At 35.1% G+C, this 18,512-nt stretch overlaps 2 protein-coding genes across 5 annotated transcripts; one reads left to right on the forward strand and one right to left on the reverse strand.

Moving 5' to 3' along the window:
• Nucleotides 1-790: 790 nt before the first annotated feature.
• LOC106067937 (ladderlectin-like) lies at nucleotides 791-6,608 on the reverse strand. Its single transcript, XM_013227210.2, has 3 exons — nucleotides 6,541-6,608; nucleotides 5,563-5,659; nucleotides 791-1,275 (listed from the first exon to the last, which is right to left on the reverse strand). The coding sequence occupies exons 2-3, from the start codon at nucleotides 5,621-5,623 to the stop codon at nucleotides 845-847; spliced, it is 492 nt and encodes a 163-aa protein (XP_013082664.1). The 5' UTR covers nucleotides 5,624-5,659; nucleotides 6,541-6,608; the 3' UTR covers nucleotides 791-844.
• A 4,251-nt stretch (nucleotides 6,609-10,859) lies between these two features.
• Nucleotides 10,860-18,380, forward strand: LOC106067936 (perlucin-like). 4 transcript variants are annotated; one of them, XM_056004784.1, is made up of 3 exons: nucleotides 10,860-10,962; nucleotides 12,379-12,473; nucleotides 17,945-18,380. In XM_056004784.1, the coding sequence occupies exons 2-3, from the start codon at nucleotides 12,413-12,415 to the stop codon at nucleotides 18,373-18,375; spliced, it is 492 nt and encodes a 163-aa protein (XP_055860759.1). In that variant the 5' UTR covers nucleotides 10,860-10,962; nucleotides 12,379-12,412; the 3' UTR covers nucleotides 18,376-18,380. The 4 variants fall into 4 exon arrangements, with proteins under 4 accessions (XP_055860759.1, XP_055860757.1, XP_055860756.1 ...); XM_056004782.1 differs by having other exon boundaries at nucleotides 10,860-10,958; XM_056004781.1 differs by having other exon boundaries at nucleotides 10,926-10,995.
• Nucleotides 18,381-18,512: the final 132 nt, after the last annotated feature.

Here is an 18,512-nt window from a genome sequence, read left to right on the forward strand (position 1 = left end):
AATCTAGCAAATGATATACACAATTAAGTTTTAATCTTGAGATATTCTATTGTTTATTTTGTATCTTAATTTAAGTTTATCTATAAATATTTTTCTAAATTGTCTGCCTCAGATAGTTAAAGTAATTCTATACAACGCACAGACAAAGATAAAAATAGTTTGCCGGAAAACGCCATGCACAGGCATTTCCTGTTGAGTCACATTTCCCAGGTAACGTGTACATTAGACTAATATTAATTTAACTTCTTGAAAGAAGATTTTCTTTTTAACTACACTGCTATATTTGACAACACGGTGAACATATGATCGACTTCAACCTAAACTAAGAAAAAAAAATTGTTGAACACATTCAATAACTCATGTGTAATCGAGAATCTCGCACAAAACAGGAAGATTGTTTCATTTATAGGAACTTTTCATAAACAAGGTCTCTGTTGCATTGCGCCTACATATATCAGAAGTAATGATAAGCTATGTAGTCTAAACAGCGTGGAAATAAAATGGTGTGCAGCTTTTAGAATAAAACCTTTTATCTCTTTGCGTTTGTCACCTACCATTGTTTTAGCTTTATTCGTACTGGACAATGTTTATTTTCATTAAATATTAGAAAATCTCCACTAATCCTAACCCTTTTCTTTTCCGGTTATTTTTTATTTCGGTTACTTTTTATCACCCACACATTATTTCATTTAGCTTTCTCATCTTTTTTTTTCATAGTATTTTATTGCTTACAACTTAAAAAAAAAACTTAACCGGATGTCCAAGAATCAAAATGTAAACAAAGAGCGGATTACTGTGATGAACTTAATTCTGAAAATCCCCACTGTGTCTTGCTTGAGCTCCGCTAGAATAAATCCTTCTCACACAGCACGCTGGGCCTCGCGAAGGGATTGTTGCAGACAATGTCATTCATCCTACTTTGCCTCTCCTTGACCAGCTCGATGCAATCTTCGAACCCGTTAAAATTGTTCGGCTCCGAAGGGAACCAGTCAAAGATGTTCAGAGTCACCCCAGTGCGTTGAAAGATAAACCTGCCGTCAGAGGCGGCGTCTGTACCTGAGATGTACACCCTGGCCACGTCCGTGCGGTTGACGTAAAGCTGCAGGAAGATGATCTCCGCCTGGCCGTCTATCTCGGCGACGTAGGCTCCAACAGACTCGCACGCTGCCCTGGCCAGACTGAAACTCGGGAATGTTAATCTTGAAATGAAATAGAGTTTATTTAAGTAAGCAAAGGGAGGGAAGAACCTGGCGTTGTCAAGACTCACTCTTATATCTGCAATAGATGCAAAGAAGGATAACTCATAGAACATTATTATTATCAAACCAACACAAATATATATAATCGTAGCTAGTTATATCAAACTAGTTAGTTAACTAGTTATCAAACAGACACAAATATATATAATCGTAGCTAGTTATATTAACTACTAGCCTGACATTACCCGCGGACTGAGGGCCTTGGTTTGTGTTCACTAATCTAGTGGGTTGGATTTAGATGTATGTTAAACTTAGTTAATGTTCCTTTCGAGTTTCTCTCTTTCGCCGCGAAAATGGGTTTACCTGTTAAGCCGATACATTCATGAATAGGTTATAAAGTACAATTAAAACTGGTTTACCCGATTTTTTAAATGAATGGAATTATAAAGTACGTCAGGACGTTCTGAATTCGCTGATATAATGAACGAATTTATGTAGAAATGTTTTTGAAACACAAATTTGAAGGTTAATTTTATTAAATAATGAAATCAATAGACTATATACTATATTGTCATGTGTCATGTAAAAAAACTATCTGTGCAAAATGTAGTTTTAAAATTTAGATCTAGATCTAGATTCTTTCAATCTAAAAATGGTAAGCATAGCCTAGATCCGGGGTCGGCAACCTGCGGCTCGCGAGCCACATGCGGCTCTTTGGATGTGAAGCTGCGGCTCTTTAGTTCCATACACAAATATTATTTATTGTATCGAGACATTTTTTAAAATAGTTAGGAATCTTTTAACGAATATTAGGCAACGATTCTATCTCTCAGCCACTTGTACTCGCTTTTCACCCCCCCCCCCCCGTCGTCTATGTTATTAGTCCGCCGGAAGCTCTCGAATAACGCCGTCGTCGGATGTTTCTATGTAGGTTTTAATTCGCTTTGATGCAAGACGATTTGGCATCTTAATCACTTGCTTTGACTGTGACGTATAGTTTGTTGTTGTAGTACCATATAGTTTGTTGTTGTTTGTAAATTGTTTCTAAGGTAGAATTGAATTATCTTTTCAAAATTAGAAGCAATCTACAAGTAATGCTATTCTGGCAACCTTTGCGGCACCACTAAAAATCGCACAAAAGGAAAACCATTTACGATGATGAGTATGTCAAAAACTGCTTCCTACATGCATATGAAGAACTGTTTCATGATTTCAAAAAGCAAACCAGAAATATTGAAAAAAAAAACAAAACAAAGATTTGCCACAATCCGCTGAAACAGTACAAGACAGTATAGCTAAAATGTCTTCGATATTTGCAGATAGAAGATATTCAACTTCTTTTCTGCCTTAGCACTTGCTATAGATTAGTCTTGGGACTTAAAGACACCGCACAAGTTGCCCATTTTGTCAGTTATATGTCTTCTCAAGGTCTAAAAGAAGAACTTCTAGGATTGCTACCGCTTTCGTGACAAACTAAAGGGGAAGAAAGGGCGAATGCCGTGCAATAATACCTTGAAGACAATAAGATCGATTTAAATAAAATCATTTAAATAGCAACTGACCGAAAATGACAGGAAAAAATAAAAGAGGAACAACGATTAGTCGGAGCAAAATAAACGAAGAAATTCTTACGTTTCACTGAATAATGCACCAAGAAATGCTTTGTGCCCAAAACGATTCCAACCTAAATAGATGAGGTCATGAGTTTGTTGTCAAAACTGTTAACAGCATCTTGTCAAAAGCACTATGCCACTTAAACGAAATGGACACTCAGTATTCCGACCTCCTTCTTCCCTAAAAAAGTGCTATGACTTTTCAAAAGTAGGTCATGAAACGTTTTGCTTTGTGCTTGAATGAAATCAATACATTTCTAAATGATGAAGACAATTGATCACATCGAATTAGAGAACGACAAATAGTAGCACACATTTTACTTTATAATCGATATAACAGAGAAATTAAATGAGCTGAATCTAAAACTGCAAGGAAAGGAAAACCCGTCCTATGTTTTAGTAGAAGAATTGGTTTGTTTTGAAGACAAATTAATAGTTTTTTGCAGAAGATATTCAGAGCGCTTAATTACTTCATCATGAATGTCTAAAACAGTATCGCGATAAAATCAGAACTTTTGATTTTGACACGAATTACTTTAGCACAGTTATAAAAAAATCAAAGATAAATTTCTTGACAGATTTGAGCAGTTTGAAACCAACAATACTATTCGAGCATTCATAGTTCACTATCTCAATAGTTTGAGGTCCAGAAATGTAGATACATAACGCAACAAAGTGGACAACTTTAAGGAATGCCGCGAGATGATTCGGCGCTTGAAATAATCTTCCAGGTTGCTACAGTGAGTTTAAGAAGTTGGCATTTGGAGTGCTGACTATATATCGATCACGCTCACATCTGCAGTATTTTAAGTTTTAATATGAATGCCTGGTATGGCAATCTGAGCATTAGAAATAAAAATAAACTTCATAGAATCCTAAATGCTGCTAGTAAAGTCATTGGTAAAAAACAAATCCCATTTGGGCAGATGTTTGAGACAAGCATCCATAAAAAAGCAAAAAAGATTATAGAAATAAGAAATCACCCTTTGGGTCAGGATTTTGTGATTTTACTATCACAAAAGAGATACAAGACACCGATAGCAAAGATAAACAGACATAAACACTCTTTTGTACCCCTGGCAATCAAATCATTAAATAGAAACAATTTGATATTAACTTTTTTCGTATGTAAATTATGAGTGAGTCAGGTATGAATGTACATATTTTTTTCATAGTTACTATGTTCTGTTTGGTGTAATGCACAAATTGTAAGACAAATTTCCTCACGGACAGTAAAGATTATTATTATTATTATATTCGAGCGAGCAAGCGTTCTCTTGCATGAATATAATTAAAAGTAATATAAGAAGCCAACTAACAATTGAGCATTTAGAGTCGTGTTTGAAAAAAAAAAACAAGTTACCGTTTGAGCCAAATGAATCCAAAATTTTTTAAACCATGCCCGACAATCAACCCCCTGTGGTTGATTGCTTTATTTTTTGTTATTGAAGTACAAGTTAATGTTGTAAATAAACTTTTAACTTCTTTAGTTGTTTCGAAAAAAAAATAATTATCTAATAATATATATATATGCATTTATTTTAACTGTGATTAACACTACTTATATATTTTTTAAAAATCATTGGTGATAACTATTTATAGTTTGCAAGAAAAAACTTTGCGGCTCTTTAAAAACTTCGAAATTGTGTAAATTGTGATTTTTGGCTCTTTCGACTCAAAAGGTTGCCGACCCCTGGCCTAGATCTATGAAATATATATATATTACAAGATCTTCGGGGCTTGCAAAGACCTTCCTTCAGGGAACAGTACAAGGAAAAAGAAGAAGAAGCAGACAGAGAAAGCGATAGGAGGACAACATGAATGGACGGGCCTGCCATTGAAAGAGGGTCTAACTAAGGCCAAAAAAAGAGAAGAATAAGAAAGACGGTCGACGAATCTTGCGTGGTGCCCCAACGTTCCATCAGACTAAAGGATAGGTAAAGATAAAGGTAAAAGTATATATATATATATATATATATATATATATATATATATATATATATATATATATATATATATAAATTATAGTCCTATAGAGAGAGCCAACAACAAAGTCTTATATTGAGGAATATATCATATACAGTAATTTTCCTTCCAGACCTTTCGATCTTTAGGGCAGATGATGGAAAAGTCGCCTGTTTCTTTGGCCCACGTTTAACGAGGGTATCATGTGACCAACCCTACGACCAACTACCTTTACTCGTCCTCAACTAATATCAGGTAAACCGGCCCATAGCCATTTGCCAACAAGCCCCCCCCCCCCCCATGACAAGTCCGTGACTATTCGGTGGTATCTCTATAAATAGAAAAGATTTGTTGCTTAAACATTGAGGCTATGAAGATACTAAAGCTTTTGACACACATGACTGCAACCAATTTTTTTTTAATACACTAATATGTATCCCGGAAATTCGGACAGGAAGCAGTGGTTGTAATAATTATATTTAGTTTAATAAACATTGGGAGTGTCGTTGACTTAATATCTAAGATGTTTTTAGTTTAACACCAAACAAAAAAATTATATTACTAACTACCTCCTTTCAAATTATTTTTATATATCATATGAAACATCAATATGCACAAAGTTGCTTACCAACATTTGCTAGATATAATTTACTATATTTAAAAACGCTTACTGAATGCTATGTGGGGGATACATTGCACATATGCTATTGCAAATTGTATTATAACTATTAGGTATTAGCTACATACAATTACCATTAAGTTTGTGTAACACACTTGAAGAATACCTGTGGCCAAGACAAAATGGACAGTCCCAATCAGTAACAGTGTTAAGAGAGCGCTCGTCATTTTCTTGACTTCGACAGACGATAAAAATATTTACATCTGAAACGAAAAGTTTCAAAGCGTTGTAACATACAAGACAAATTAGTAGTTGAATAATCAAGGTGAATGCAACGCTGTAATAACCAAAGTGAAGACAACTCTATAGTAACCAAAGTGTACACAACTCTATAGAAATCAAAGTGTTGACAACTCTATAGTAACCAAAGTGTAGACAACTCTATAGTAACCGAAGTGTAGACAAGTGTAGACAACTCTATAGTAATCAAAGTGTAGACAACTCTATAGTAATCAAAGTGTAGACAACTCAACAACAATGGCAGTGTAAATAACTCATTTCAAAGCATATTATTTGAATCAAGTAAATGTTTCTCTATTCTTCTTATTCTATCAAAATCTTTTGTTTGTTTGTAATTTACATCTTAAATATGCTTTTTTTTTTCTTAAATCCAATTAACGGCAAATGAACATTTTAGATCTAGATGGACTTCACCTTCACCTATCCCTTAGTCTGTTGGACCGTTGGGGCACCATACAAGATTTGTCAACCTTCTCCATTCCTCTCAATCCCTTGCCTTGGATAGAACCCCTTGCAATGGCAGGCCCGTCCATTCTTTTATGTTGTCTTTCCGTCGCTTTCTCTGTCTGCAACTTCTTCTTTTTTTTTTTTTTTTTGAAGGAAGGTCTTTGGAAATTGTACCAAAAAACACATTGTACATGTTACATTAAACACAACACTGCCGACCAGAAGTGTTTAAGATAATCTGAATATCAACCGACAACTTTGCACAGCAAATTCGCTTTCAAGTGACATATCGATACTAGTACAAATACTTTGACAGATGTAGTAAAAAAGATGTAATGGAATGAAAGAGGATTTGTATTTTAAACATAAAATGTTAATACAAACTTAACTTACTTACTGGTATCGTTTTAAAAAGTCCTTAAGTGCGCGTATAGTTTCAGTATATTGTTTCAAATAAAGAAGGGAACACAGATTAGCGCAGAGTGATTCCCAAACCTTTTCCTTAACAAAACACATTGCACATTCTGAGAATTGAGCGGAACAATTTGATTATCTTTTTGGGTTGGATTATTTGCAATTTGTTTAAACAATCAAACCGTATTGTATATTTTGCATTATTATTTAATTTCAAGTCTAAAACTAAAATACAATACAGATATAATCATTGGAAAAAATGAAAGTTTGATCACTTTGAGGGTATTGGGTCTTTGAAGAGCATAACTACTTGGTATCAGGTATGATATTGACAAGCAGAGTTACACTATCTGAAGTGTCGAGCCTGTTACCATACTTCGTCTTTTGTTTCAAAATAATAAGAAAATGATGTTACGCACAGCTCTGTGGCATTTTTACCTCTCGAGAGATGATCTTTTCCCTTTGCAACTTCTTGCGTGACTGAAGAGGCCAATCCTTGATACACAGCTGCGATCGCAGGTTGGGCATATGTAATCACCAGGCGCCATTGTATTTTCACCCTTCTTTCTGCCACTTTTGTGTATGTAATCTGCCATCATAGACCCTTCCTTTATGCTCTCTCTCCATGTAGATCTATCCAGTGCTACTTTTCCCCAGCTGCTAGTGTCGATTTTGAAAAGCTTCATGTCGAGTTTGCATACATCCATATGCCGTAAAAGTGGGCGACCTGCGGCTAGATTGTAGATAACGAAAGAAAGATACTAATACTTTGTTTTCGAACATATTGTGGAACTCTTCAGACAAACTCGACCAGAAATCTTTTAAATCTAATGGTTGATGATCTTTGTACCTTTGTTTCAAATTAGAGTCAAATCTAGAGCAGTTCAAAGTTCATATCCATGTTATTATATAATTTTTCCGCTTCCGAGAAGAGAAAATAAAGTAATTTTTTCTGTTCAGCATTTACTTTGGAATTAATTCAAAGTGTAGGCCTACACATTAATTACTGCATTTGTTCGTGGAACACCTAATCAGGCCTCGCGGAATCCTAGTGTTCCGTGGAACACAGTTTGAGAAACACTGGTCAAGAGAATCGTTTATTTTCGACAACCTGACATTGCGATCCTTCATTGTAAAACTAAGTGACATTTAGTACAGCATTGACTACTTTAGAAGATCAAAGCAATAGACAAATTGAACAACAGCTAGTTTTATATTGAACAATATCTTTGTGATCGTAGGATCATTAACAAGAGGGTGAGGGGGGGTATGGACGACAGTTTCAAAAATTGAAACAATCGAAACTAGTTTTGGGCAGAAAGTCGATTTATTGCAACACAGGGACAGGTACACAATAGACCCTCGAAATCCTCCTCATCATCATCATCTCTCTCTCTCTCTCTCTCTCTATCTATCTATCTACCTATCTATCTATCTACCTATCTATCTATCTATCTATCTATCTATCTATCTATCTATCTATCTATCTATCTATCTATCTATCTATCTATCTATCTATCTATCTACCTATCTATCTTTCTATCTATCTATCTATCTATCTATCTATCTATCTATCTATCTATCTATCTATCTATCTACCTATCTATCTTTCTATCTATCTATCTATCTATCTATCTATCTATCTATCTATCTATCTATCTATCTATCTATCTTACTATCTATCTATCTATCTATCTATCTATCTATCTATCTATATATCTTACTATCTAATTATCTGTCTATTTATCTATCTTTCTATCTATCTATCTCTCTTTCTCTACTCCCCCCCCCCATTTAAAGTAAAAAAGTAAAAGAAAACTTTCCCTTTTAGACCTTGTGATCTATTAGGCAGATGATGTTAAGGTCATCTGTTTCTTTGGCCAACGGCTAATGAGCAGGGTGTCATGTGGCCGGCACAACGACCAACCGCCTATACTTTCCCCCAACTTGGGCAATGGTCAACTACTTACTGACTTAGTGTCTATTAATGCAATAACTAGAATGTTACAAAAATAAATTTTTAATTTTTTTTTTACTGCCTGACTGCCTCAGCGCTGCTCGATGAGTTCAAGGCATTAACAAGAATATAGAACCAGTCATTACAACTAAATCAAGAGGCGCAACCAATAAAGAGGATAATAAATTGTAAAGGAAATTCTTTGCGTCTTAATGACTAAAATACTCTTTAATTGGCTTAAAAACGTACACAAGATAAACTTATTTAATTTTCTAAATTCACAACATATTCTAAAATTAAATTATACCAAAGAACACACTAACCTGTTGCCACCCGTAATTGTTGATTTTTACCGTAGAATTAAATAAATCAAAATCTAAGTACTAACTTTGTGCTACTATAATGAGTAGAATCTTAAAATTACTAGATCCAATATGGTCAGGTTTACTAGATCTAGTTAAATCTAGTGCAACCGGTAATAGTGTACATTATGCTGTTCGCGTTCGATCCGGTTCTTAATGGGAAACTACCGTATGCTTAAATAAATAAATCTGCACCACTAATCTGTCAGAAGATAGTTATTGTCTTTATAATTTATAGATATAAATTTTGTTCAAATTATTAATACATTTAGATCTAGATCTGGCCTCTATTAGGCTAAGTCTTATTTTGACTACCGGAAACAGACATGCTTCAAAACTTTGAATGATCTAAAATATTAAAATGCCCGATTTCATTTCTTTTCTAGTTTCTGAGATCTAAATGGGACGGACAGATGGACGGACAGACAGACCACACAAAATTAATAGCGGCTATTCCCCTTTCGGGGGCAGCTAAATATAACAGCATAACAAGCACTATAACATATTAACAGACCACGTGACTTAAACACACCAATCAATGTGCACTTCGATTAGGAGAAGGAGTCTTTTTCAAATTAATTTGAAACACCAGATAATGAATTAAGCTCAGAGAATGTGTAATTAAAGCATAGATTTTTACAGCTGAAGGTGAATGGGTCTCAAGTTTTCGGAACAAAACCTTCAAATATTAGAAGTAGATGGGATATAAGTATTGGTAAAAAATAAAATCAGAATTCAGATTTTATTTGTCAAACGTCCAAGTTTTATTCGTCAGTGCCAAGCTGATCTACAATATAGAAGTATATACAGTAAGAGATCAATAAAAGTTTTCCTTTCAGACCTTGCTATCTATAGGGCAGATGATGTATTGGTCATCTGTTTCTGTAACCCACGGTTAATGAGGGTGTCGTGTGGCCAGCACAACAACCAACCGCCTTTACTTTTTAACAACTTAAGTCGTGTACCCATTAGAGTTGGGTGGACTCAGGGACGCCCGAAAAATCCTGAAATTCAAAAACCCAGTTTTCACCGAGTTTCAAACCCAGGACCCCAGGTCCCCACAATCAGCTATAACATGGAAGATGAAAAGAAGAAAGCGAAAGGAAGACGTTCACGTATAAGATGACGTCGCACCATCTTAGAAGACTAAAAATCCGTTGGCAGTAGTTGGGAAGAGGCTGTGGAAGACGCCTATGACCGATCTCAGTGGAGAACAAACGGCGCGAGAGGACATCAGTCAAATAAGTCCAAGATGGGAAGAAAATGTGTTTGCCGAGTACACCCAACTGACTGCGTAGCTTCTGTCAAGAACCCATATAACCATGAGTAATATAGATATCGAAGTATAAAAAATGACAAAAATGAAATAATAAATAAATTGATACAACCATTCAAAGATTGAATACAGTAATGCTTTTATGGGCCTAAAAGGGCAATTTTTAAGGCTCAGATCAGAAGACGTTGCAGGTCAAATGACTTGTACAGATAAACAAGTAGATAGGATTTTCTGTTCTATTCTCTTATGTTATAGCTCTATGATGTACCTTGTTATGCCATTCATTTGTGTCAAGAAGATGAAACATTCTCTTCATAATGTGTATTTAGTCGGATTTTCTATTAGGCGATAAGTACTTAAGGGTCCTTGCCCTCCTACGATGTTATGACATCATCATGTATAAATGACGATAGTTTGTATCTATTACGTTTTCACCTACACAGGCAAATGTATTGATGTTGTTTACGCAAAGTAGTTATTAAAAAATATATATCGACTTTTCTCTATCGCTCTCTCTGTTTAGTTTAACCCTTTAGATGCGTGTGATAGATTAGCATCTAAACACTAGGATTGTAATTCCATTTTGTGTGCACTAATTGTAAAAAAGCTCAGCACTTTAAGGGTTAATTGTACATTTTCTTTTAAATGTTATATTTATTATTTTTAAACCACTATTTATGTATTAGTTTCTATAATAAATGACAAAAAAACTTCAAAGTGGTCGATAAAGAGACAAGCCATTGGCTCAACTAATAATCTATGGCCACCACTTTCAGTCGCTGGATCAAGTGATAACTACAAGAGATGTAGGTAACCGTAGGACTATTTGTTTCTATTTTATTTGTAAGTCTTCCGATTTTGTATATTTGATATGCGCGGATGGCTGTAGAAATCACTCCTGAGCAACTAGATGTCATTGGACATAGAATGTAAACGTCATGTATTTTAAAACAGTTTTAGCATCTCATGTACATCGGACTTTTACGTTGATCAATATTCTTTCTGAGCATATGTTTCTATATTCTTTCTGAGCATATGTTTCTATATTCTTTCTGAGCATATGTTTCTATATTCTTTCTGAGCATATGTTTCTATATTCTTTCTGAGCATATGTTTCTATATTCTTTCTGAGCATATGTTTCTATATTCTTTCTGAGCATATGTTTCTATATTCTTTCTGAGCATATGTTTCTATATTCTTTCTGAGCATATGTTTCTATATTCTTTCTGAGCATATGTTTCTATATTCTTTCTGAGCATATGTTTCTATATTCTTTCTGAGCATATGTTTCTATATTCTTTCTGAGCATATGTTTCTATATTCTTTCTGAGCATATGTTTCTATATTCTTTCTGAGCATATGTTTCTATATTCTTTCTGAGCATATGTTTCTATATTCTTTCTGAGCATATGTTTCTATATTCTTTCTGAGCATATGTTTCTATATTCTTTCTGAGCTATGCTTCTATATTCTTTCTGAGCATATGTTTCTATATTCTTTCTGAGCATATGTTTCTATATTCTTTCTGAGCATATGTTTCTATATTCTTTCTGAGAATATGTTTCTATATTCTTTCTGAGAATATGTTTCTATATTCTTTCTGAGCATATGTTTCTATATTCTTTCTGAGCATATGTTTCTATATTCTTTCTGAGCATATGTTTCTATATTCTTTCTGGGCTATGCTTCTATATTCTTTCTGAGCATATTTTTCTATATTCTTTCTGAGCATATGTTTCTATATTCTTTCTGAGCATATGTTTCTATATTCTTTCTGAGCATATGTTTCTATATTCTTTCTGAGCATATGTTTCTATATTCTTTCTGAGCATATGTCTCTATATTCTTTCTGAGCATATGTTTCTATATTCTTTCTCCATTATTTACAAAGATTATATCAACTTTCTGTCTGTCTGTATGATAATGAATTATTTTGTTTGATATCCAATAAGTGAAATAATTTATACATTATTGAGAGATATAGAAAGTGCGGAATTCTTTCCCTTAGATAAGCTTTGGGGTTGTTTTTTTTTTTTTGAATGATTTTTTGGTCTATATTACTTGTTTTTACGCACACAAGAAAGTGCGTAAAATGTTCTTCAACGTCGATTATTTATTTGAACTCTATACTGAATACAAAGTTACATTTGAGTCGTGTTCGGGGAATTCCCGAAATTTCAAAGTAGTTTTTAAGTATACACTTTGTTTTATTTTCTTTATTTAAGCTTATGAAAAGGAATACCTCTTGGCATTATTAAGATGAGGATTTTCAGGCTGTCTCTTTTACTGCTAGGAGCTGTTCAGGTCTCAGTATCTACTGGTAAGCTCGTTATGCCAATGTTTATAATGGGTTAACGTATTCAATCTTTGAATGGTTGTATAAATTTATTTATTATTTCATTTTATCAATTTTAATACTTCGACAATGATTATGAGAATTTCACAGCACCCCTACGATCAAAGTCGGACAGATGAAATGAGATGGCAAATGATCATCTGGGACTGTGCCGAAATGTCGGTTAAACAATACAGGTCGACCTTCTGTTAATTATTCAAACTTTCTTTCTGGTAATGTTTACTTTGTCAGATAAGGCACGCGTCATTTTCTCCCCACCTTTACCTGTGTGGGTAGCAAACGATGATTTTGGCGGCAAATTGTCCCTTGTACAGAAACACCACAAGTAGGCCTAACAAATAATATTAGCATTATGGTAAAAAAAATATTTATCTAATTGTTGGGGAACCAATTGTGAAAAAAAATTATATCTCTGGGCTCTAGATGGGTGACGATGCGGGTCCAGATAAATGAATTGAAAAGTTCTTAATAGGGAGCCTTGATGGTCAATTTACATGCTATTCTGGTAACCTCATGACCTTATTCTCCCAGTATCTTAACTACATATTTCATGTTAATTCATCATTTGTTTTAATTTCAGCTCCAGGCCGCTTATTTTTGTTTAATTTGATATGTAAACTGTCTGGTGAGAAATATAGAAATAATAAATATTGTTATGACTTTGCCATGCGCACCGCCATCCAAGATAGTGCAGAAAGAAGGTGCGCACTATCAGTGACCAGACAAGTCGGATGTTGACATAAGAGACTAACGATTTCCGCCCAAGGAGAGAGCCAAGATGGAGATGCTGTGCTCAAGGCAGATGTCCTTTGTGTTTGTCATGTCTCCGTGTAAATAAACGTCTATGTCTCGTTGAGTTGCCTCCCTTAAGTTATAACAATTGGTCTCAGAAGTGGGATTATAGGCGACTCAACGAGAGGAGGTAGGATTCTAGCACAATGGCATCTTTGAAACAACTAGACCAGCTTTTAGTTAAAGAGCTAAGGCAGGAACTTCGTTACAGACGCCTGAAGCTTGGTGCTTACAGCTCGTCTCCGGCAAGCCCTAATTGATGAAGACGAAGATCCGGAGACCTACCTATTTGAAATTGAACCGGAGATTTAGAGCTTATTGGCAAGATAAATGAAGGTATTGATGCAATGTGTGAACAAATGAACAGTATGGGGAACAAGGTAGATAAAATGGTGTCTCAGCTGAAAGAAGGAGTAGACTCGTTGGTAAAGGAGCAGTTGCCTGTAGACTCGTTGGTCAAGAAGTTGCGTGGTCAAGACTGTGGTTGCACAAACAGTGGTGACGGAGACGCTGGGGATTTGAGCGCCGTCTGTGTCTGTGTTGTGGGCAAGTCTTGTGGTTGTGACTTTCAAGACGAGAAACGTGATGGCGATTGCTGTGATGATCTCAACGGGATGTACCGAGTCGAACGGAAAGAGACAAATGAAGAAACTGAAGTCTGTTATGTGCATGAAGCGTTTGTTCCTGTTGTACCTGTTACCAGTACCTTAATGAGCCGGACAGATCAAGACAACGTTGGGTCTGCGTTCGAGCCTGTTGCTGTGGACTTTAAAGACCTCTGCCTATCTTCCGGTGCCTACGAAGGAAATTCGAAGCTTGACAACTGCATCCAGAAGTTTACCATGAATTGTACGTGCGGCGCATCACACATAGAATTTAGATGCCAAGAAAACCACCAACAGGGCATATGTACTTCTACCATCATCGACATTGGCATAGATGAATGTCAATCAAACCACTCTAAATCTGAGCTGTCAAGAGGAAGACATTTTCCACTTGAACCTGAAGAGACCTATCTTCTGGACGTAAGACTGTTGTCTGAGGATGATTGCGGTGCATTGGACTTTGCTTGCAACGTGGCTGTAAGCGAACCTGCAGCTCCCTTGAGAGGCGTCTGTCGGGAAGGTCTGCTGAGACAGCGTGTCCGATCAACGGCTGTGCTGAAGAAAACAGTGCTCGACCCTATCTCTTTGTGTGGCAAACGGCCACGTCATTATCGCAACAACAGCCTGGTCAACTGGAGAAAGAGAAAGCGGCACTGGAAGAAAACAATGCGGATGGCCTCGTGGGGAACACGCTCCCTGCCGCCTGTGGTTCCCACTGATCGACCTCCACCTGAACTGTCAAACCTCAGCTGCAGTGTTTCTTTTCGGGACGAAAAGTGCTAAGACGGGGGCAATGTTATGACTTTGCCATGCGCACCGCCATCCAAGATAGTGCAGAAAGAAGGTGCGCACTATCAGTGACCAGACAAGTCGGATGTTGACATAAGAGACTAACGATTTCCGCCCAAGGAGAGAGCCAAGATGGAGATGCTGTGCTCAAGGCAGATGTCCTTTGTGTTTGTCATGTCTCCGTGTAAATAAACGTCAATGTCCTTGGCGGGTTGCCTCACTTAAGTTATTACAATATTTAACTTAAAATAATTATGATTGATAAAAAATAACTTTTAAAAACTCTAATAAAAAACAACACAACAAAGATTCTTTTAACAGGAGCAATTTATTACTTTTATAATATAACTAGACATATGTTACCCGCGACCCGCGGGTCTTTATTTGCGCATTACTTTCGATATAGTCACTGAGAGTGTTTTGTAAACAATTAAACGAAATAATAATGTAATAAGTAAAGCGAATGTGTCAATGTAAAAATAGTGTGAATGAAGCTATCAAATCAAAATAGCTAATAGGATTAAATCCATTTTTCCAAATTAAAACATTTGCTTGTAGGCCTACATATATTTGATTAAAAATTGAGATGAATAGACTTAATTTTGTGTTCATGTGTTAAAGTATAAAGTAGATCTTGAGATAGACATAGATCTAAATCTACACTAATCTAGTTGCCTTTTATAGAGTTCATTCTATGTTGCGCATGCGTGACCTTTTTTCATGAATGAATATAGGCCTATCTCAACACGGCTACGCAGCTTTATTTAGCGAACAGCGAACGAATGTATTAAAAATGCTTTAGAAAAACAAATTTGAATGTTAATTTGATTAAAATATGAAATGAGTGGACAATAATTAGTATGTTTATGTGTTAAAGCATAAAACTATCTTTGCGAAAAGAAGTTTTATTATTTTAGAGTTCAATAAGAGTTTTAGACCTATATCTAGGAAGTAGAGAGATGTGTTAATCACTGTTAATGTGTAACCATTTGGTAATGTCTAATGAAAGGATGTTCGCCAGACTTTACCCGCGGCCTTCGGGTCTAAGTTTGTGTTTACTAATCTAGTGGATTGGATTTAGATGTATGTTAAACTTAACTAATGATTCTTTCAAGTTTTTTCTCTTTCGCTACGAAAATAAAATTAGGTTTGCGAAAATGGGATTACCCGAAGCCGATAAATTTATATCTATTACAAACGAAAAGAGCGATAGCTTTGTTAAATGAATGGGATTATAAAGTGAACAATTAAACGAAATAATTTTTTGTACGCGATTCATGAATGAATATAGATCTAGATCTAGGCCTATCTCAACTCGGCTTCGCAGCTTTCGTGGGTGGATGTAGCTTTAGAAAACCAAATTTGAATGTTTATTTGATCAAAATATGAAATGAATGGACTTTAATTAATTTGTTTATGTGTTAAAGTATAAAACTATCTGTGCGAAGAGAAGTTTTATCATCTTAGAGTTGAATTAGAGTTTTAGATCTAGGGATGGGATTATAAAGTAAACAATTAAACGAATTAATATTTAGTACGCGATTCATTACGGTATTGTCTAATGAAAGAATGTTCGTCAGGAAATCTGTAGTCACAGATATAAGGAACTAATTTATGTAAAAAATGCTTTTGAAACACAAAATTGAAGGTTAATTTTATTATATAATGAAATCAATGGATCTTCTTTTGTATTTTCATGTGTCAAAGTAAAAAACTATCTGCGCAAAGTGTATTTCTTAAAATTAGATCTAGGTCTAAATCCTTTCTATCTTTTCTAATGTCAACATTGTAGACATGGCCTAGATCCATAAAATACTATAGCTGTAATAGAGTCGGACAACATTATTTGTTTTTTAGGGTCTTACGTTTGTTTTAGGGCTACAATACATACACTAAGGTCTAAGTTGGTACCCAAGAAACATACCTGCCAAGTTTTATCAAGATTGGTCAGGCGATTTTGATGTCTATAAGTAACATACATACATACACCACACATTCTACTTTATAATATAGATTACTTGATACATGGTATATACATTTCAAATGTAAATTATGAGTTTAGTCTTGTGTGAATGTATATTTTGGTTTTCTATAGTCATAATGTTTTGTTTGTTGTAATGCACAAATTGTAAGACAAATTTCCGTATGTTAATAAAGATTATTGTTATTGTTATGTTAGAAATGAACGAGTAGTCATTCTCTGGCGCTGCCAGGGTCGAGTTTCGCTAAAGAGAAACAAAATTCATCGTAGTCCCTTTAACAGTTTCCACTGAGGAATTTTCTGGTGATGTGGCAGGTCTGCAGCAGTACCGCCCTCTGACAGGCAACGAAGATGTTCCTAGGAATGTATAATTTGTTAAATTCCAGGGAGAGTTTTTGCCTATAACCTGGTAGAGGTTTATCATCACAAATGTTAACACGGAAGAACGATTTGATAATGTCTATATTCATTTCTCTCGTCCATTTGATCCTTTTGGTTCCTCTTGTTCTACCACCAACAGCACCTCTCAATTGTGTGGGGTGCGAGTCAGGGAGTAGACCGACCTCTTGTGTTTGGTCATGAGGTTGTGAATTACCCTCAGTAAACACTCGACTCATTGGTGAATAATATTTACCGCCTAATTCATTTCATATTCATCGCTGTCCTGGAAGAAGCAATGGGTCCGTTCTATTTCCTCAAAATTCAAAAATGAAGATACTTCAGTATTTGTAAAGTCTAGAGTACAAATACTTTCTTGATCTCGCTAAAAAGTGCAATGAGTCATTATTATTATTGTTATTATTGTTATTATAATTATTATTATCATCACATTTATTTATACCGAGGAACGATCTGATAATGTCAATATTTATTTCTCTCGTCCATTATGGATAATAAAGAATATTATTATTTATTATTATTATTTATTATTATTATTTATTATTATTATTTATTATTATTATTTATTATTATTATTTATTATTATTTATTATTATTATTTATTATTATTATTATTTATTATTATTATTTATTATTATTATTATTACTATTATTATTATTAGTCTTATAATTATTATTTTTTATTATGTTATAACCAATAAACAATTATATTAAATTAATACAGTATATTTCAGTATATAAATTATACTCATTTGGATAATATTGTATTATGGAGGGAGGGGGGAGAGAAGCACAAGAGGAGATCCAAAGCTAGAGCTTGTGTAGCTAATATGCGCGAATCCTGCACTAATAAATGTATTTTCTTGCAGAAATCAGCGTGAGCCTAGACGACAGACGATTCTTCTTACCTTCAGCCTATTTGAATAAGTTGTACTTCATATCCAGAGCCACGTTTGCGAGCTTCGGCCTGGCCAGGGCCACGTGTGAGTCCGCCAGAGGCTACGTGGCTGAGATTGACAACCTCGTGGAGCTGATCTTCCTGGAAAACTTCCTGACACGCTCTGACGTGGCCAAAGTTTACGTAGCAGGAACCGACGCTGCGTTTGATGGCAGATGGGTCTCCCAACGCACAGGAGCAACACGGAATGTTTTTGACTGGAGCGACGGAGAGCCGAACAATTTCAATGGGCAGGAGGAATGCATCGAGTTGATAAAAAGCAGACAGAGTAGAATGAATGATATTGTCTGCAATAACCCGCTGGAGAGGCCAAATGTCTTATGTGAAATAGACTTATTTTAAATGTCTTATGTGAAATTGACTTATTTTAGTTTTGTTAGACATTTTTCTCTGGTTATATTATTTAAGGGACCACAATATTAAGTTAAGAAGAAATCTCAGAATGTTTCACAGAATAATTTACTCAATACCAGTTCTTT

Source organism: Biomphalaria glabrata, chromosome 11 (assembly GCF_947242115.1).
Source record: "Biomphalaria glabrata chromosome 11, xgBioGlab47.1, whole genome shotgun sequence".
NCBI lineage: Eukaryota > Metazoa > Mollusca > Gastropoda > Planorbidae > Biomphalaria > Biomphalaria glabrata.